Here is an 18,696-nt window from a genome sequence, read left to right as displayed (position 1 = left end):
TAATTTTAATTTTTCTTGAAATATTGATTTGTCTCAACAAAACACTTCTGAGACTGAATCTACTATTCATATATAAATTTTCATTTAAACCATCATTTGGCTAAATTGAAGACGATGAAGAAAAAGGGGTAGGTTTTTCGATGGAGACTGATCCGCACCGTTTCGCGTTAAAAAAGGAAATCCCGAAGGAATGTTACCTACCTGTAGCGTCCGGAGATCGAGTTCCGCGATCGACTTGAGGAACTTGAGACCGCGACTGGCCAGGGTCCTCACGGCGGTGGTGAATGTGTGATTGGGGGTGGGCGAGGCGCCACTCTTCTGATTCTGCGGCGCAAAAGCGACCGCCGCGTAAAGGGCGCCGATCGCACCCGAGGCCTCGCTCGCCGACAGGGTCGACAGCAAGTGCGACTCGTTGCTCGTCTGCTCGACGTTGTTGTTGTTGCCGCCACCCTCGCCGTGCACGTTGACACTATCTTGATCGGCGGACCGTCTCAGATGGCCGCAGATACGCGCGACGAGATCGTAAGACGACACCAGCAACGGCGACTCGTGCTCCTGATCCAGAAAGAAATCCGCCTCGATCAGGGCCCGGCTGTGACGTGACACGCGATCCACTAAGCCGCCGGCTACCAGGTATCTGAAGCACAAAAGAATCGACGTGCATTACTCGAGTAGATCCAGAGAAAGAGATATATATATATGTACAAATTCAAACCTACTTGCAAGGTGGTTAAACCCGTCGTAAATATGATATATATATACATGTATCAGCGATGAGTTTAAATATCTTGCAAGTAGGTTTGAATTTGTTTGCATAATTTCGTATTCTCTATGATTAATTTGAAAAAATAGTACTTTCAAGTACTTTCAAATACTTTCAAGTACTTTCAAGTACTTTCAAATCCTTTCAAGTACTTTCAAATCCTTTCAAGTACTTTCAAATCCTTTCAAGTACTTTCAAATCCTTCCAAGTACTTTCAAATTCTTTCAAATACTTTCAAGTACTTTCAAATACTTTCAAGTACTTTCAAGTACTTTCAAATACTTTCAAGTACTTTCAAATACTTTCAAGTACTTTCAAATCCTTCCAAGTACTTTCAAATTCTTTCAAATACTTTCAAGTACTTTCAAATATTTTCAAGTACTTTCAAGTACAGCTCGAACCTGAAGGAACTCTCTATAAGTATCTCGAAAAAAGAACACTTTCAAATACATTTAAAACTAAATCAAGTATATTTGAACGACTTATGAAGTACTTATGAAAAATTATAGGTGTAGGTGAATGAGTGTGCAAGTATCATTGATATTTTATCTTAGAATTCGAGTACTACTAAGTACTATTAAGAATTTATAATAATACTATTATAAGTATTTATATATACTAATAATTATATTATAAATTTTTAATAGTACTTTCTATCGACCTAGTATTTATAAATATTTAATTAATAAGTACTATTTCTAATCTTGCAGATACTCAATCTAAAACTCGAGTATATAACTGGTCTGGATTCCATTATTTCGCAAGTAAAATATATGAAATATTATTCTTATATTTTATCCAAATCGTAGAAAGTAAAATTTAATTATTGGACTTGATTCAAATTTTTAAATACATATTAAAAGTCCCTTCAAATAAATTCTAATATGTGAAAATAAATTCCAATATCTAAATAAATTCTAATACCTAAGTAAAGACAGATTGAAATAAAGAGAGAATTGAATAATGCGTTGTTGAGAGAGAATATCCCTAAATGATGTATGTTCAAAATATAAGAACGTTAAAAAAATTTCTCAAAATTTATTAAATTTCTATCCTCTTGTCTAATCAATAGAGAGAATTACGTATCATTATTTTAAAAACTCAATTAATTACAACATCGAAATAAAATCTGAAAGCCAGATTGATAACCGAAGAACCATCGCTGAGAACATCCAATAAAAATAGAACCCATAGCACAAACCGAACATTCGTGTCTTCGACGCGTAAAAACGCCCGCTTTAATCAATATAGAAACGAGCACAATTCGATATTTAGACGTAACGCCACAATGGGCCGTCGAGCCCCCTCTATAAAATCGACTCGAAGTAGAGAGAGATCTCACTTCGTACCACTCTCTTGACAATCACCGCACGTTGATCACCGAGCGATCATACGGCAGCGAAGTGCCGCGCATATGGATATTGGGGAGGGAGAGCGCCGGATAGAAGAAAAAAAAACAATGTATTGCTTACAGGACAGCATGTGCGATGGCGTAACACGAGAGGATTATAACATCGGTGTGTAATTCCGAGCGCGTCGAGAAAAGGGAGGTGCGGCCGGAGCATGGAAGGTGCAGAGGGGGTCGAGAGCGTCGGCGCACGCGATGCTCATTCTATCGGGTTGTTGTATATGTATATGTTTTCCTTTCTCGCAGGCAGCATCCCCTTTCGCGGCCGCGCAAGCGCCCCCCCCCCTCCCTCAGCCCCCCTTGCGAGGGGGTGCGCGCCTGTCAGCGCGTATTATCGCCGCCCCCTACGACCCTCTTCGGCAGAAACCCACACGGATGGAGCTCTCGCGTCAATGAGTGGTATTGGAATATATAATATACACGATAGGAGAGGAGAAAAAAAAAAGGGGGGCGAGAGCGTTTCTGCCCCCTTCGACGTTGGAAGGCCAACTGTCGCGTCTAATCATAACTAACTGCAAGCTAATCCAAGCACTCTTTCTCTCCTTCTCCAGCTCTTTTTTTTTTTTTTTTCTCCGGCTACGATTACAGGCTGCACAACCAGTGTTTTCCGAAATGGGATTCCGCGAAAAAAGGGGTACCGCCGCCATTTTTTCGGAAGTTATCGAAACTCCTTGCGCTCACTGTCGTCCATAAACACGCACGACGCGCCTAAAATCTCTCTTAAGCCTCTCTCGAAGCGAGAGATGCGATGGACGAACACGAACCCCGTGTCCGATCCGACGCTATATCGAGGGGGGCAGAGGGGGGGGGGCCGGAGGGATGAAGCAAATTCGCTAATAAAATGCAGCGAAATGATCGCGCGGATTAGAGTTGCTGCGAGTGATTACACGAGTGACAACCCCCTCTTTTCGTGCCCCTCGGCCCCCCTTTTTTCGGTGCCCCCTTAAGTTAACCTGCAACAACAGAGATGGGACAGTTGGGACGAGGGGTCCCGCGTCTCTTCGATTGCAATAATTTTGAATGGGCGAGTAGTCATCTCTGCCCCCCCCCCCCCCGTTTATTTTCTCTCTCTCTCTCTCTCTTTTTGTCGCCACCCTCTTCTCGGGGATTATACGCCCGTGAAAGTCACCGCGCGCTGTGAATAGAAGTATCGCTTAATCTTTTAACCCAAGAAGGGATGAGACCTTCCGAGTGATTCTATTTTCTCTCTCTTTCTAGCGCGACCCGAAATACTGAATCATACTTTCATAATCGTGTAATTGAGGCGGCGATGCTGGTCGATTTGATAGATGAGATAGTAAGGTGTTTCGTATATAAATTACAGACCGATATCTTTTATAGAGAAAATGTTGAAGAGGGAAAGCATCGCTTCCCGAATCTTCAACGTTAAACAAAATTCTTCGTAATTTGAATCTCGATCTTTGTTAAAATTTCGCATCTCACTCGAGAAATTGTATAACTGTAGTATGTGATTTTATTAAATCATGTTGCAAATCGTGTTATCCACTCGTGCGGTTTCTGGAAATTATGTAACGCTCGAAGCGAGAAAATTTGTTAACGCTTAAGGTAAATGTTGGAACTTTGGAAACATGCTTTTGCTCTATACGCACAATTTATGATATGCAAGTACACATAGTTGCAGAGTCGTTTGCGAAGTTGATTAAATGTTTCAAAAATTTCAAACTATTTACGACAAGAAGAGGAAACAGACGTAAAAAGAAAAAAATACTTTACAACGCAAACATTATATAACATTAAAAAATATAATATTTTCAATAAATGAATAGCCAGATTTTGGTCGAATTTTTAAATTGCATCTTATTATTTGTTAAAATTTATCACTGACGATCAACAATTAATTGTGAAAATATAATATATTAAATATATATAATATTTCATTTTTTATAATATTTACATATATATTTATATTAGTTTATATTATGATATTATATTATATTTTAAATCATATTTTATATTATTTTGTATTACACGTGCAGGCAAAGTGGCACTTTGTGCGCGTGTTTTCTGTGCGGAAAGCGGCCGATTTCCCACGCCGCCATCTAGCGGCGACGCGGTGAGTGAATAAGCCGCGTTCAAAGCCATTGCCTACGGCTGAGCCGCGTTCGAAGTCATTACCCACGGTTGAAGCCGTGGACAATGACTTTGAACACGGCTATTCCCGCACTGTGCCGCCGCAAGATGAAGGCGTGCGATCGGTCACCTCGCGCACAGAAAACGCGCACAAAGCCACTTTGCCTGCACTTGTAATACAAAATAGTATGTGTATCACGTGCGGATTGACAATTGTTCACTCGCCTTCGGCTCGTGCGTCCATTCCCCGTACTCGTGACCAATTGTCAACTTTCCGCACTTGATACACAATATACTATTATATTATATTGATACTATTTATAATTATATATATTTACTTTTTGAATTAATAAGTTTTCGAAACACCCTTTAAATTACATATTATAAGCAAAAGAATTAAATATCACAAGTTTAAATTTCTTTACATGATTTCGAATTCTTTATAAATATCTCCAAAAACAAGAGCACATAATTTATAAGGGAATGTCCCGTAATGTCTACCGTTGTATTCCTCATTCGATTAATATAAAAAAATATAACATAAATAATATAAATGAATATTATAAACAATATAATAAAAAATAATATAAAATACAATATAATATATAAAATAAGGAGACCGTATTTTCTTAAAATGTGACATTAATTAGTATTCCAAATTAGCGGATTCAGTGAGCGGAAATCAATTTAGAGGAACTGTCTAGAAATATTCCCCAATCTGTTGTTCACCGACCGGTCGGCCGTACGACAAGAATATCGAGGCGAAACCAGGAAGATCCCTATCTTCACGCACGTCCGCCTCAGGGAGGCAGAGAAAGAGGGCGGCGACCCGAGATTGCGATCTATCATTGAATGTTTGGGGGGGCTCTTCGCGGGGCACACAAATATATCGAATTTATTTATTATCCCCTCGATAGGGAGAGGACTGCTCCGCTGCCACCCCCTGAGGCCGCCATTAGCTAACCATATGATTATTTCATAGCGAGCTCGCGAGGGTGCATATCTTTACGCGCTTCTGCCTCCCTTTCCTCTCTTATAAACCCCCATCAGCTTCTTCCGACAGGATCTCGATGGCGGTGGCTTACGCGATTTGCTGCATCGCACGCGGCTGCATTTACTACGCGGCCGGGAAAAGGCACCTAGGGTAATCGGATGGATGGATGGATGGATGGATGGATGGATGGATGGATGGATGGATGGCTCGTAATTTGTGTCGTGCCTGGATTACGAGAACGCGGAAATACACCATCTACATCCGGTTTATGGCAACTCGCAGTGTTTGCTAAATAAAATTATATAGATAAAATTTTGGCATATTTCTTATCTTTATATGTAGACAATAAAAATGTGTATTATCTGTAGCCTGCATCTTGGATAAAAAATTTTTTTGACTAAAATAATTTAATCTTCTCTATTTTAACGGATCTACCGCATAAATTATTTCACAAAAATAAATAAGCAAAGAAGAAAAAAATAGAAAATATATACAAGTGTAATCAGTGTTTGTAGTTATTGATCATCTAGATGAACTTTTGGCCTCATCTTATCTTTCTATAGATAATAAAAATATGTATTATCTATATCTGCATCTTAGATGAAAAAGAAAGTATTATTTTTACTAAATTATCTAGAATAATGTTCAGATAATTTGGTTTAGAGTTATAATAGCACATGAAAAGAAATTAAAGTATAAATACATATTTATATCTCTTTTATAATTTATATTTTTTTATATATAACTGTGTTTATATAAGTGGTCTTAAAAATAGCATTATCTAGATGAGTCGCTATATAATTTTATTTTTTATCTAAATATATTTAAAACAAAATCATCTTCATCTTATCTGACATAAATTTCCATATTTTCATCCCATCTCTATATCTAGCTAATTTTTAAATCATCTAATTTTTGAATCATCAACACTGATAATTCTGAAACTGAACTATTCAGATGTTGAATTAGGCCTATCAAAGTGTGACGTTACAAGCATTAAAAATAAAAAAGCGCACATTTCTCCGAATAATATAAATAATTGTATAAACACAAGAGGGGAGGCAATTTAAAAAATATAAACGTGCACACTTTATTCGGGATCGTATTAAAAATATTTTCGACGATATATGGAAAATATTTGTGCCCCAAAGTGGTACACGTATGGTATTTAGAGGGTCGAATATTTAGTGTACGCCGCGAGAAATGCGCAGATAAAAAATACCGGTGACTCTCTGACAAACGAGGCAAAATAAAAATAAACGGAAACCATTTTTCTGTTAATCGAAACGTATCTGGCTGAAAATCGCCGCAACATATTTTTCGCGGCCGCACGCGAGTCATTCGCGAGTAACACTCGAGAATTAATGCTTTAAATCAATCAAAATGTAATTTGCGGCGTATGCACGGTTGGAAACGCAGGCATTGCCTTGTACGATATACACTAGGAAAAAAAAGTTTTGCATGCCGAACAAAAAGGATCAATCCGTAATTGGAGTATTTATTAGTCTGATTGAAAAATTGATAAAAGAAAAAAACGATATGACAGAATAATAATTATTCCCATTAAATTGAGCATTTATATACGCAGATAATTTTCTCTTAGAATTTATCCTGAAAATTACGGTAATCGTTGGAAAATATGGTATATTAAAAGAATTTGATAAAAGTTTCTCTGATTAATATTTAGCACAAAAATATTAATATCTATCGCAATAATATATAAAAAATATGTTCGATTAATTTTACTATATACGTAATAAAATTGTGCATAGTAAAATATGTATATACATATAGAAAAATTAACTGAACATCTTTTATATCTTATTGCGGTAGATATTAATATTTTTTATTGTGGTAAATATTAATCAGAGAAACTCTTTTAGGATAAATTTTAAGAGGAAGTCCTTTGTGTGCAATTAAAAAAAAAATTAATTTGATTAAATCTTTCAACTAAATATTATTTTATTAATAAGAATATTTGTCAGTCAGCTCTCCTATTTTTTAAAAAAAACTCCATCTTCATCTCGACTAAGAGCCAAACGCGATGTTATTGCGACAAATTAATATTTAGAAATTTTTGGAAACTGAGGAATTTGAATCCTATGGTTGGGATCTCAGAAATTCCCCTTGTTCCTTCTCTTAACATCCCCTGTAAGAAAAATAAATAAATATTATTTTGTTAATTAAACATATAAAAATATTTAAATTAAATATAATATTTATATTAAATCTCACAAAACGTATATTTGACTTAAATAGTAACATATTATAATACACATGTTCAATTAACAAAATAGTAATTTAGGGCAAAAGTTTAGCAATTTTTTTCAGTGTATAAATTAATATATAACTTTTAGAAATAATTAATTTTTAAAATTTTTATTTCTTGTACTCCGAACTTTGACGTATCCTTAAAAACGTAAACTGCACTTGAAAATGGAGTAACGTCCGGATTGCAAGAATAACAGACACAAGAATGCGCTCGTATATTTCTTTTCGGACAGAAGTGCCATTCGCTATTTCGACAATAGGCCATGTTTGCGCAACGAAATGGCAGAAGTGTGTAAATGACAGTCGCGTATCATTGAATCGGAAAAAAGGGAAGAGCTCGTCGAAGCTTCGCTTTTTATCATCGATCGTATATACGAGAGAAAAAGATATATTTTATTCATTAACGTGCGAAAGAGAGAAAAAGTAAAAGTAAAATAAACGCGCGAGGCAGATTGAAAATGCGAAAAAAATTTTAGCAATATATTTCTCTGATATAATAATGAATAGAAATAAAGACAAGACATTCTTTCACAGGATATATACTCAAATCTTGTAAATAAATTCCATGATTTTCCAAGTACTTTTGTTCAAAATTCCAAGTAAAATCAAAGTATTTAAAAAATTTTAAATACAATTTTAAATTAAGTATATTTTTGTTATACATAATTTTTTAACATAAGTATAAAATATTTTTTAATATAATAATATATTTTATAAAATATATATTAATATACTTTAAAACTAATACATTTTATATTCTTTAAGAGGATGCTGCAGTTGTTCTGTTTTACCGACTTTAAGTTAGGTTAGGTTTACTTTTTATTGAATGTACAGATTAAAAAATTCTCCACGATAAAAGTACTGATAATAATGAATGGCAACTAATTCTTTCATGTCATCTCTTTTGGGAGCGCCATATTTTGTGCACAAATAAACCGCAGAACTTTTGTATTAAATAAGTATTGTTATGAGCTGATGCAAGAGGCCGATAAAAAACTGTAATTTTTTAACTTTTATTGTTTTTTATACAAAATTACAGCGCTCCCGTTCATTATGATCGGTACTTTAATTGTGGAGAAGGATTTTTCAATCTGTATAGCCAATAAAAAGAAAAGCCCTTGAACTCAAAGTCGGTAAAACAGTTATGGTCAGCATCTCCTTAAAACTATATATTAAAATCAAAGAGGCAATTTTTTTTTTAAATTTCCTGAGTTTAAATCAAATTCCACGATAATTCCAGGATTTTTCAAGGTAGAATAAAATTTCCCGAGAATTCCAGGTTTTTCCAGAGAGTATACAGTCTGTTTTCGAGAAAAAGAGAGAGAGAGAGAGAGAGAAGCTCGACGAGAGTTTGTATTAAAAGCGAATAAAGGGACACGCGAAATAAAGTCTGAAACAAGGTCAAATGGTCTTCGTCGAATTGGTAATGTATTATAATCCCCGGAGCTCCGACATCCACCAACTCACAGGATATTGCTACTCCGGATTCGTTGATGCGTAATGCATTCACGCCGGGATTTCGGTAGCGCGGGGGACGAAGCGCATTACGGTACTCTGTGCGTATATATATAGTCGCAGAGAGGTCCTAGTATAGGGGGATAAGCGTAGGACGAAGGGTGCTAAACTCTCACTCGCTCACTCTCTCTCTCTCTTTCCATGCGGCTTGGCCGAGCATAGAGACGCTGTCGAACGTATCGTAAAATTCGCTCAAACGACGCGCGAACAAGTGCAAGTAAAATAAAAATGTCTAAAATAATTTGAAATCTGTCTTGTAACGATGTAAAATATTCCTTGTAATTTATTTTATTTTTCCTTTTCATTTTATCTTCTACTTTTATTAAATTTTATCACAGTTATATATATTTTCTATTTTTTATTTTTCTATTTATTTTTGTGAAATAATTTTTGGGATGGTTCCGCTAATTATTGAAATAATTTGAAATTATTTTATTTTTATTTATTTTTTTTCCGACCAAAATAATTTAATTCTCTATATTTCAACGATCGCTGCGGAATTACTCCAAAAATTATTTCACAAAAATAAATAGGAAAATAAGAAAAAAATAGAAAATATATACAATACAAGTGTGGTAAAATTTAATAAAAATGAAAAATATAATGAAAAAGAATTACATAAATTATAAGAAATATTTTACTTTTATATCATTACAAGACAGAGGATTGCTTTTATTTTCGATAGAACTTTGATATTGAACTATATGTTTTTTTTCTCTATAACGATATAATATCGATGTTCGTATTTGATTTTCGGAAAAAATAATTTTTTTTTTTTTTTTTTTTTTTTTTTTTTTTTTTTTTTTTTTACGACTGTTTGAAATTACTAAAAATGTCGCGCCGACATCCATTATTAGCGGGACATCATGTGAAATCCGTGCATCAGTTTCCTGTAAACCTGAATTTTTTAATAACCGATTTTAGCTCTGTTGACTGGAGACCGTTTATCGATATTCAATATGTTATGAACACGCCAGTGGAAATGTATTCGTGAAGCTGCGCTTCGACGAAGTACACGTCGTTTGCGCGTGTTTATACGCGGAGTAGAATTTCTAAAAATAATTTATGTTTACCTACGGAAATCCAATATTTCCGAGGAAGAGATACGGTACGCCGAGTACAAAATGGCAGGTCGCATCTAGTATATTTACATGAAAATATACGCTGTTCTTATGCAAAAAGAGAGAACTCGAGAGAGACCAAGAACTCGAGGAGAAAGGAAGTATACGAGCAAAATAATGTCTTCAAAATAAACACACACGCTTCAATCTTACAATTATCAATCTAATTGTACGCGCTAGAAAAGCAGTGAAATTAATTAATATATGATTGATTTTATTAAATATATATATAAAGAATAAATTCTATACTATTTAATTAATTCTATAATATTAAGTTCAATCATATTAATTAATTTTTCTAGTATGGGTATTTTTTGTTTTCTCACGTCACAGAGTTTATTATTTATTTATATTCAAATAAATCTTAAATTTCAAATTTTATATATATTTATTTTTTATTTTTAATTTTAAAAATTGTGAAACATTTTTTTTTAAATAGAAAGCTAATCAACTGTAACGAAAATATTTAAATACGCGTGCTGTCACTTTCTATAAAAAAATAAGATTAATATAAATAAATTTTATTAATATCAAATAATAAAAATAAAATAAATAAAACTTACATTTCCTTAATACAAATAATTAAATTTTTAAATATAAATAATATAAATTTATCATAATATTAAATAATAAAAATCTATAAATCATTTTTATTAATATAAATATTAATAAAAAATTGATTTTTTTACATTTAGGCGCTCACTGATATTAATTAATTTTTTTTTGTTCCAAACACTCCTCTGTCAGATACAGAGAGCCTCGTCAAAGCGTATTAACACTTTCGCGTACAATGTATCTCGCAAATGTCAAAGTCAACATCGAACTTCTTCTGGCATCACGTTTAAAGCTGGCCCTATGCGGGGAGAAGGAGGGAACGAGTACCCGGAGGGATAATAGACAACGCCGAAGCTTGCCACTTAGCAGAATGGGAACAAGAACAGCCGCTCCGTGCCTATTTCTACTTATATACGCCCCTGTGTGTCCTGCCTGATCAAATACTCGGCTTCAATCCCGCGGTTCCCATTACTACATTGCCGTTCTTGTCATCGCTGTCGTTGACAGCGCTATTACTGCCCAAGATCCCCTTTCTTCATCCAGCTTTCGAAACTAGGAAGTTCTGCTCGATGTAAAAAAAACTCATTTTTGCACACCCTTTTCTTTTTATTCGTGGAATAAAACAATAAATGCTTTTCCACGATTAAAGTATTTATATAGAAATAAAGCCCGAACCTATCGATTTTATGTTAAAAACGAAAACATTTTCAATTTTTTAATTAAAGAAAATTATTTATGTTAAGGGGATGCTGCCGTAGTTCTGTTTTACCGATTCTAAGTTAGGTTAGGTTCTAGCTTCACTTTTTATTGAATATACAGATTGAAAAATAATCCACAATGAAAGTATGCATTGGTAATAATGAATAGCAACTAATTCTTTCATGTCATCTCTGTTGGGAGCGCCATATTTTGTGCACAAATAAACTGCAGAACTTTTGTATTAAATAAGTACTGTTATGAGCTGATGCAAGAGGTCGATAAAAAACTAATTTTTTTAACTTTTATTGTTTATTTTATACGATCCCTGTTCATAATTGTCAGTACTTTAATTGTGAAGAAGAATTTTTCAATCTGTATAGCCAATAAAAAGAAAAATCCTTGAACGTCGGTAAAACAGACCAATTTCAATTTTTTAATTAAAATATTTTTTGTTTTTAACATAAAATCGGTAGGTCCGCGCTTTGTTTCTATATGTACTTTAATCGTGCGCAAAAATTATATTTTATCAATAAAACAGAACGGCATTTGAGATCCCCTTATCATTTCGTCGTTGTTTCATCTCATTTTTACATCAAATTACGGTTCATTTTTTTAATGATTAAAAAAATTATAATTATTAAAATAATTTATTTTAAAAAATAAAAAAAATAAGTTATAATTATTAATATAAATTATAATATAATTATAAATAAAATTCATTTTTTCAAGTCGATATTCTAATTAATATTTACAGCGCGTTGACATGGTTAAATATTTGAAGATCGGATGGAGAGAGATGCGCTCTCTTTAAAAATGAGAACGAGTAGCCTGACGGCCTCGGAAGGCTTCGGAAATGAATCACTGACCAACACCCGGCTTTGCCAGCTGATACTCTTTAAGTGCATCTGCTGTCTAATTTGACGTCGAATCGCCAAACTCGCGTTTACCTTAAATTTATGACGCAACGCGATCACCGAGAGGCGCAGTTGGATTTTAAAACGACGTCCCCCATCAGAGAATACGCGAATTAAATATAAATCCTTAACGTCGTTACAAATTGCAATTACGCGATGCAAATAAAAAGCGTGAAATATACAATAAATTTACAAAAAAAAAATGTTTTTCCTAGTAGCACAAGTCCAATGTTTGAAATACGGAGATAAATAAAGCAATACACGGAATGAAGTTAAAAATGACGTATTTGTTTCAGCAAGATTTTGGAGAAACTGAATTTGAGTCGCTTTTAAAATACACATGTACAATCCTATTAAAAAAATAAAAAAAAAAATAATAAAAAAAATAAAAAATAAAACGAGAGCATCAGCTAATAAAATCTACAGAGAAAGAAAGAAAAAATAATGTGTATATATATACTTTTTTATTTAATATTATATATATATATATATATATATATAATATTAATAATATATATATATATATATATATAATATTAAATAAAAAAATTTAAGAAAAGCATTGTAGAAGATTATTTTAAAATCATTATATATATGTATATATATGTGCGCGCTTTCAAAATAAAACGGCGCGTGCATTATGCAGTCTATCTGATAATTAATAACAATTGGAAAATGAGAGGGACTTATCGCTTGCTTTCGTGCGCGTGTGTTAACGTTTACAAGATAAAATACAATGTCACGATAATTAATTCGACCGGCGCGCACTCGCCGGTAATAATTCAACTCATTATTTATGCGCGCGAACGATACCATCTGTCATTCGCGGATTTAATGTAATATTTAGTCGGCTATTTGCATGTCTGAATTTCAACATGAAAAAGAAGTTAATTAAATGGGAATCGCCGCGCACATGAAATTCTGCGTTTATTAACCGAATATATATATAGTATATTTATATATTTTTGTGCGCGAAAGACGGTTTTCTCGCAGGTTTCCTTATGTGGAAATAAACGTTGAAAATTTTATCGACGAAGAAGAGAGTAATCTCTCTCTGCCTCTCTTTCTTGCTGTCAGCACGAAGTCTATATAAAAGTTAAATCAAACTTGCGGCGAGACAAAGCGGCTGAATTATATAGTTTCGATTTATAGTCACTTATGAAGGATCTAAGATTATCGACCGCTTCTTTTTTTTATCACATCTAAATTTGGAAAGGTTCTTTACTCAATCTTAGATTACCATTTATTGCTCCTTTCCAGGAAACTTCAAATTAAAATTCTATGTAGATGACAAAGTTTACTTAATTCTTCTATCAATGAGAACAAGTACTCAAAATAATTCAAATGTGAAAAATACGTCGGGAATTTGTCTCTTTTATTTGAAATTTTTTTTCTTTATAAGTTTTTTGTTTTAAATAAAAGTAATAATTTGTTACGATTAAAAGCTAAGGATTTTTCGCAAGCTAAGCTTCTCGGAGATTGTTTACAATTGTTTAATAAGTTTATTTTTATCTTGATCTTTTAATAAACGGATATCCAAAGCAACTTTAAATGTTGAAAATTTGTATGTCAGAAATGTATTTCTTTTATTTGGATTTTTTGTTTTAAATATGCTGAAGGAATCATTTCTCGCGATTAAAAATTGATTTTTCACTAAGCTTCGTGAAGATTATTTAATTAATAAAATTTTATTGTTACATTAAAATCCTTCTGTTAATAAATCTGGGATATCCAAGACAATTCGTGTTAAAAAAAACAAAGAGTCAACACTTTTTATTAACCGAAATAAAATAAATCCCTTAAAAAGAATCTTCTAAAAAAAATAATGTGTATAAATAATGTTGAAAGCACACAATTTGATACTCAGATGTCCACTGATTGATGAATAGGTGAACAAATTATACATTGGTAAAAGAATTAAAATTGAGCAAAAATTGTTCATCCAAAGATTACAATTTTCCGAAAAATCATTCTTTCCATCCCCTCGCAATAACGGATCCTAAACATCCTTGAGAAGTTTGTTGTTTCTTTCCTGTTTTATCGACAAAATGTGAGGTTACATAAACTATAAATCTATTTATTGGCTACACAAATTGTTTTTTACCTGAAATTAGAGCGTTTCGCCCTTTGTTAATATTAATACTTTAATTTGTACAGGAAAAAAATTTATTAATCTGTATAGTCTCATATATATCTTGATTACAGAATTATGAATTCAAGAATTCAAGAATGCTGTAACCTAGATATATGAGACTATACAGATTGATACATCAAGGGGATCTTAAACGTCCTTGGAAAGTCTGTTGCTTTTTTCCTGTTTTATCGACAAAATGTGAGGTTAGATAAACTATAAATCTATTTATTGGCTATACAAATTGTTTTTTACCTGAAATTAGAGCGCTTCCACATTTGTTAATATTAATATTTTAATTTGTACAAAAAAAAGATTTAACAATCTATATAGTCTCATATATCTCTTGATTACAGAATTATGAATGCTTAGAATATAATTCTGTAATCAGAATATATGAGACTCTATACAGATTGATAAATCTTTTTCCTGTACAAATTAAAGTATTAATATTAACAAAGAGCGAAGCGTTCTAATTTCAGGTAAAAAACAATTCGTATAACCAATAAATAGATTTATGGTTTATCTAACCTCACATTTTGTCGATAAAACAGGAAAAACCAACCAAAAGTCTTCTCAAGGACGTTCAGGATCCTCTTAACTCAAATATTTTCGTATATCTAAGCTTTCTCTCTCTCTCTCTCTCTTTCCGCAACAATTTCCAAGTTTGTACACTTAATTTTCCAACACCCTGTGCATCAACCGATCCGCGATGTATCGACCAAATCCAGGGAGCAACACGTAGAAAAAAAGAAGGCCACAAAAGTACGAAGAATAGCAAACGACTGGGCGTGTGCGGGTAGGTCGCCGATAACTCGGCATGGAAAGAGAGAAAGAGAGAGACAGAGGGATGAGTCGAGGCCGGCTCGAAGGAGGGTTGAGAGGAGGACGTGGGGGATGCGTGGCGGCCGAGGGTGAATTTGGACGAGGAGAAACAGAGAGGGAGGAGAACAGTCCATTAGCAGATTACGTAGCCCAGCCCGCCTCGCTCATTCACCCCCGCGATGTTTTTTCTTCTTCTCCCTCTCCCTTTCTTCCACGACCGCCGATGATCTCGCCTGTATCTCTTCTCCCTCTCTTCTTTCTCCTTTCCCTTTCGCCAACCGCCCTTTCGCGTTTTTAGGGCGCCGATAAATGTGACAGGTGGGCGACTCTCGATACGCTGGACTTTGTTTAAAATGGTTTTATCATTCGGTAAGAGAAGAGTTGTATTTTTTAAAAAATTATCTTGTCTTTATATAGGGTGTCCTAAAATTACCGGACTACCACAAGGGGATCTTAAACGTTCTTGGAAAATCTGTTGCTTTTTTCCTGTTTTATCGACAAAATGTGAGATTAGATAAACTATAAAAAGCATTCATAATTCTATAACCAAGATATTTGAGACTATACAGATTGATAAATCTTTTTCCTGTACAAATCAAAGTATTAATATTAACAAAGGGCGAAGCGCTCTAATTTTAGGTAAAAAAAAACAATCTATATAGCCAATAAATAGATTTATAATTTATCTAACCTCACATTTTGTCGATAAAACAGGAAAAAACAAATTTCTCAAGGACGTTTAGGATTCCCTTAATAATCTCATATTTTGTCTCGTTAGTTGGCTTAATAATTTCGTTAAATTTGTTAAACTTCGTTAAACTATAAATCTATTTATTGGCTATATGAATTGTTTTTTACCTGAAATTAGAGCGCTTCCACATTTGTTAATATTAATATTTTAATTTGTATAGGAAAAAGATTTAACAATCTGTATAGTCTCATATATCTATTGATTACAGAATTATGAATGCTTAGAACGCTTAGAATCAACAAAAATCGAAGGAAGTTATCATTTTTTGCAAACTCCTAATTTTTGTCATCATATATTTTCGTGTAACTAATAATAAGCTTTAAATTAAAATTAAATTAAATTCGATCTAAAATTAATAAAAAATGTAGTTTTGTTAATATTTTATTTCCACAAGGCTTAATTTGAAAAAATCCTTTATTTTTAATCGCTTATATAAATTCGAAAATGATTGGTGCCTCGACATTTTCTTTAAAAAAAATCGTTTCCAAATAATCCCAAGAATCTGTTATTAACAGTATGTTTGAGACACCCTGTGTACGTAATTTTAATAGGAAAGAAGAAATATAGTCTGTGGTCTGGAAAGTGTCTATATATAAACTATGCGTGATTCTCTGCAATTTTATTCAGTCGAATAAATCTACAATTTTATCTGCGCGCAGATTTGCTTATCCAAGGTTAAAGTTGGAGAAAAAAATTGATTAAGTGTTTCGAAAAATTATTTAGAAAAATGTATTATTTCAGAGACACATTTTTCTCTGATATAAACTGTGCGTAAAAAAAATCTCTTGACATTTCTTCCTCTTCTTTCTCATTACATTAGAGACCTTCTCGATCACAATTTCATGAGAAACTGTATATGTGTGTTTGCTGTTGTCTAAATAAAATTTTGGCATCATATCTTTTATCTTTATATGCATAGATAATAAAAATATGTATTATCTATAGCTGCATCTTAGATGAATAATTTTTTTCGAACAAAATAATTTTATTCTCTCTAATTTAACGATCGGAACCGTAAAAATTATTTCACAAAAATAAATAGGAAAATAAGAAAAAAAAATAAAAAAATAGAAAATATATATAAGTGTAATTAGTGTTTACTGTTCTCTAAATAAAATTATATAGATAATCTAGATGAAATTTTGGCGTCATCTTATCTTTATATAGATAATAAAAATAGGTATTATCTATATCTGTGCATCTTAGATGAAAAAAATAATTATGAAAAAAAAGTGTTATTTTTATTAGATTATCTAGAATAATGTTCAGATAATTTGGTTGAAAGTTGTAGATAAAAAGAAATTAAAGAATGAATATATTTTTATATATCCCTTTTATAATTTATATTTATTTGTAACAGTGTTTACAGAAAGCGATCTTAAAAATAATATTATCTGAAAGTTATCTAGATGAATCGCTACATAATTTATCTTTTATCTATATATATATATATATATATATATATTTAATATTTTTATATATATTTTTATATATATTTTATATTTTAATATATTTTTTATATATTTAATATATATTTAAAACAATTTTATCTTGTATCTAGATTATATACATATAATTTATATTTATCTTGTATCTAGATTATATATAATCTAGATACAAGATAAAAAATTGTTTTAAATATACCTATATTAAATATATAAAATTGTTTTAAATACATATATATCTAGATAAAAGATAAAATTATGTATCGATTCATCTAGATAACTATCAGATAATATTCTTTTTAAATTATAATTTAAAACGAAATCATCTTTACCTTACCTAAGATAAATTTACACATTTTTATCTTATCTTTATCTAGATAATTTTAAAATCATCTAAGCATAATATCGTGTATATATATCGAAACAGCATCCTTATTCAAGTCCGCGGTCAACATTTACCGCTATTTTTTTCCCGCGATAGAGTCCTGGAGAATCTATTTGCATGAAATCGATAAGGAGAGAGCACACGAGAAAGAAGTTCGAAAATGCCCACTGGGAGATGTCGGTGCGTTACTCGAGAGCCTTTGGCGCGGCAGAAAAGGGAGGCAAAAGAGGGGGTGCATGCTCTTTAGAACGGCGAAACTAAATTATCAGATCAAACAGCAGCGCCGTTATATTAATAAAATAGATTTCGCCCGCCTGTCTCTCTCTCTCTCACTTCAAAGGGGAAGAGCCCGTCGTTTCGCGTCTAACCTCGTTTCGCGCAACTCCCGATTTAATCAGGTTGCACGACTAAAACGTAGCCTTTTCATTTCCGTAATAAACCCTACCTATACCTCCTCTCCGAGAACGCGAAGGTATAGCAGAACCGGAGGAGAAGAAGCCGCTGGGAACCTTATTATGTTAAGTAAATGCGCGAGCCGCTGCTGCGTATTAATTAATACGTCAGTTTGATGTACCCTGACGATTACGTCGCAAATTACTTTTCCTTCCTGCTACGGAATCAATTTTTTTTTCACGGAGAATCATGATGATGATTTTCGGTTAGACTTGATTTTTTTTTTGCTTTTTTGCTGACTGCGTTTATCTAATTAAATTAATGTAATAAATTAAGGGAATCCCAAACGTCCTTATAAAGTCTGTTGTTTCTTTCCTGTTTTATCGACAAAATGTGAGATTAGATAAACTATAAAAAGCATTCATAATTCTATAA

General features: G+C 32.8%; 1 protein-coding gene across 5 annotated transcripts in view; it reads right to left on the bottom strand.

The window, feature by feature from the left end:
- The window catches only part of ssp3 (short spindle 3), a 63,704-nt gene that overhangs the window by 15,705 nt on the left and 29,303 nt on the right, over window positions 1-18,696 (bottom strand). For 4 of the 5 annotated variants that reach the window (XM_085485704.1, XM_085485703.1, XM_085485701.1 and 1 more), the window contains exon 12: window positions 202-637. In XM_085485704.1, the coding sequence (XP_085341830.1) occupies window positions 202-637 (436 nt within the window). Of the gene's footprint in view, window positions 1-201; window positions 638-7,188; window positions 7,406-18,696 lie in introns of those variants that run through there. The other variant, XM_085485705.1, reaches the window with a different exon arrangement.

The sequence above is a fragment of the Nylanderia fulva genome, unplaced genomic scaffold (genome assembly GCF_048542155.1).
Source record: "Nylanderia fulva isolate GAGA-0341 unplaced genomic scaffold, ASM4854215v1 Scaffold39, whole genome shotgun sequence".
NCBI classification, from domain to species: domain Eukaryota; kingdom Metazoa; phylum Arthropoda; class Insecta; order Hymenoptera; family Formicidae; genus Nylanderia; species Nylanderia fulva.
The sequence above is the reverse complement of the archived record's forward strand: the minus strand, read 5'-3'. Positions and strand labels throughout refer to the sequence as shown.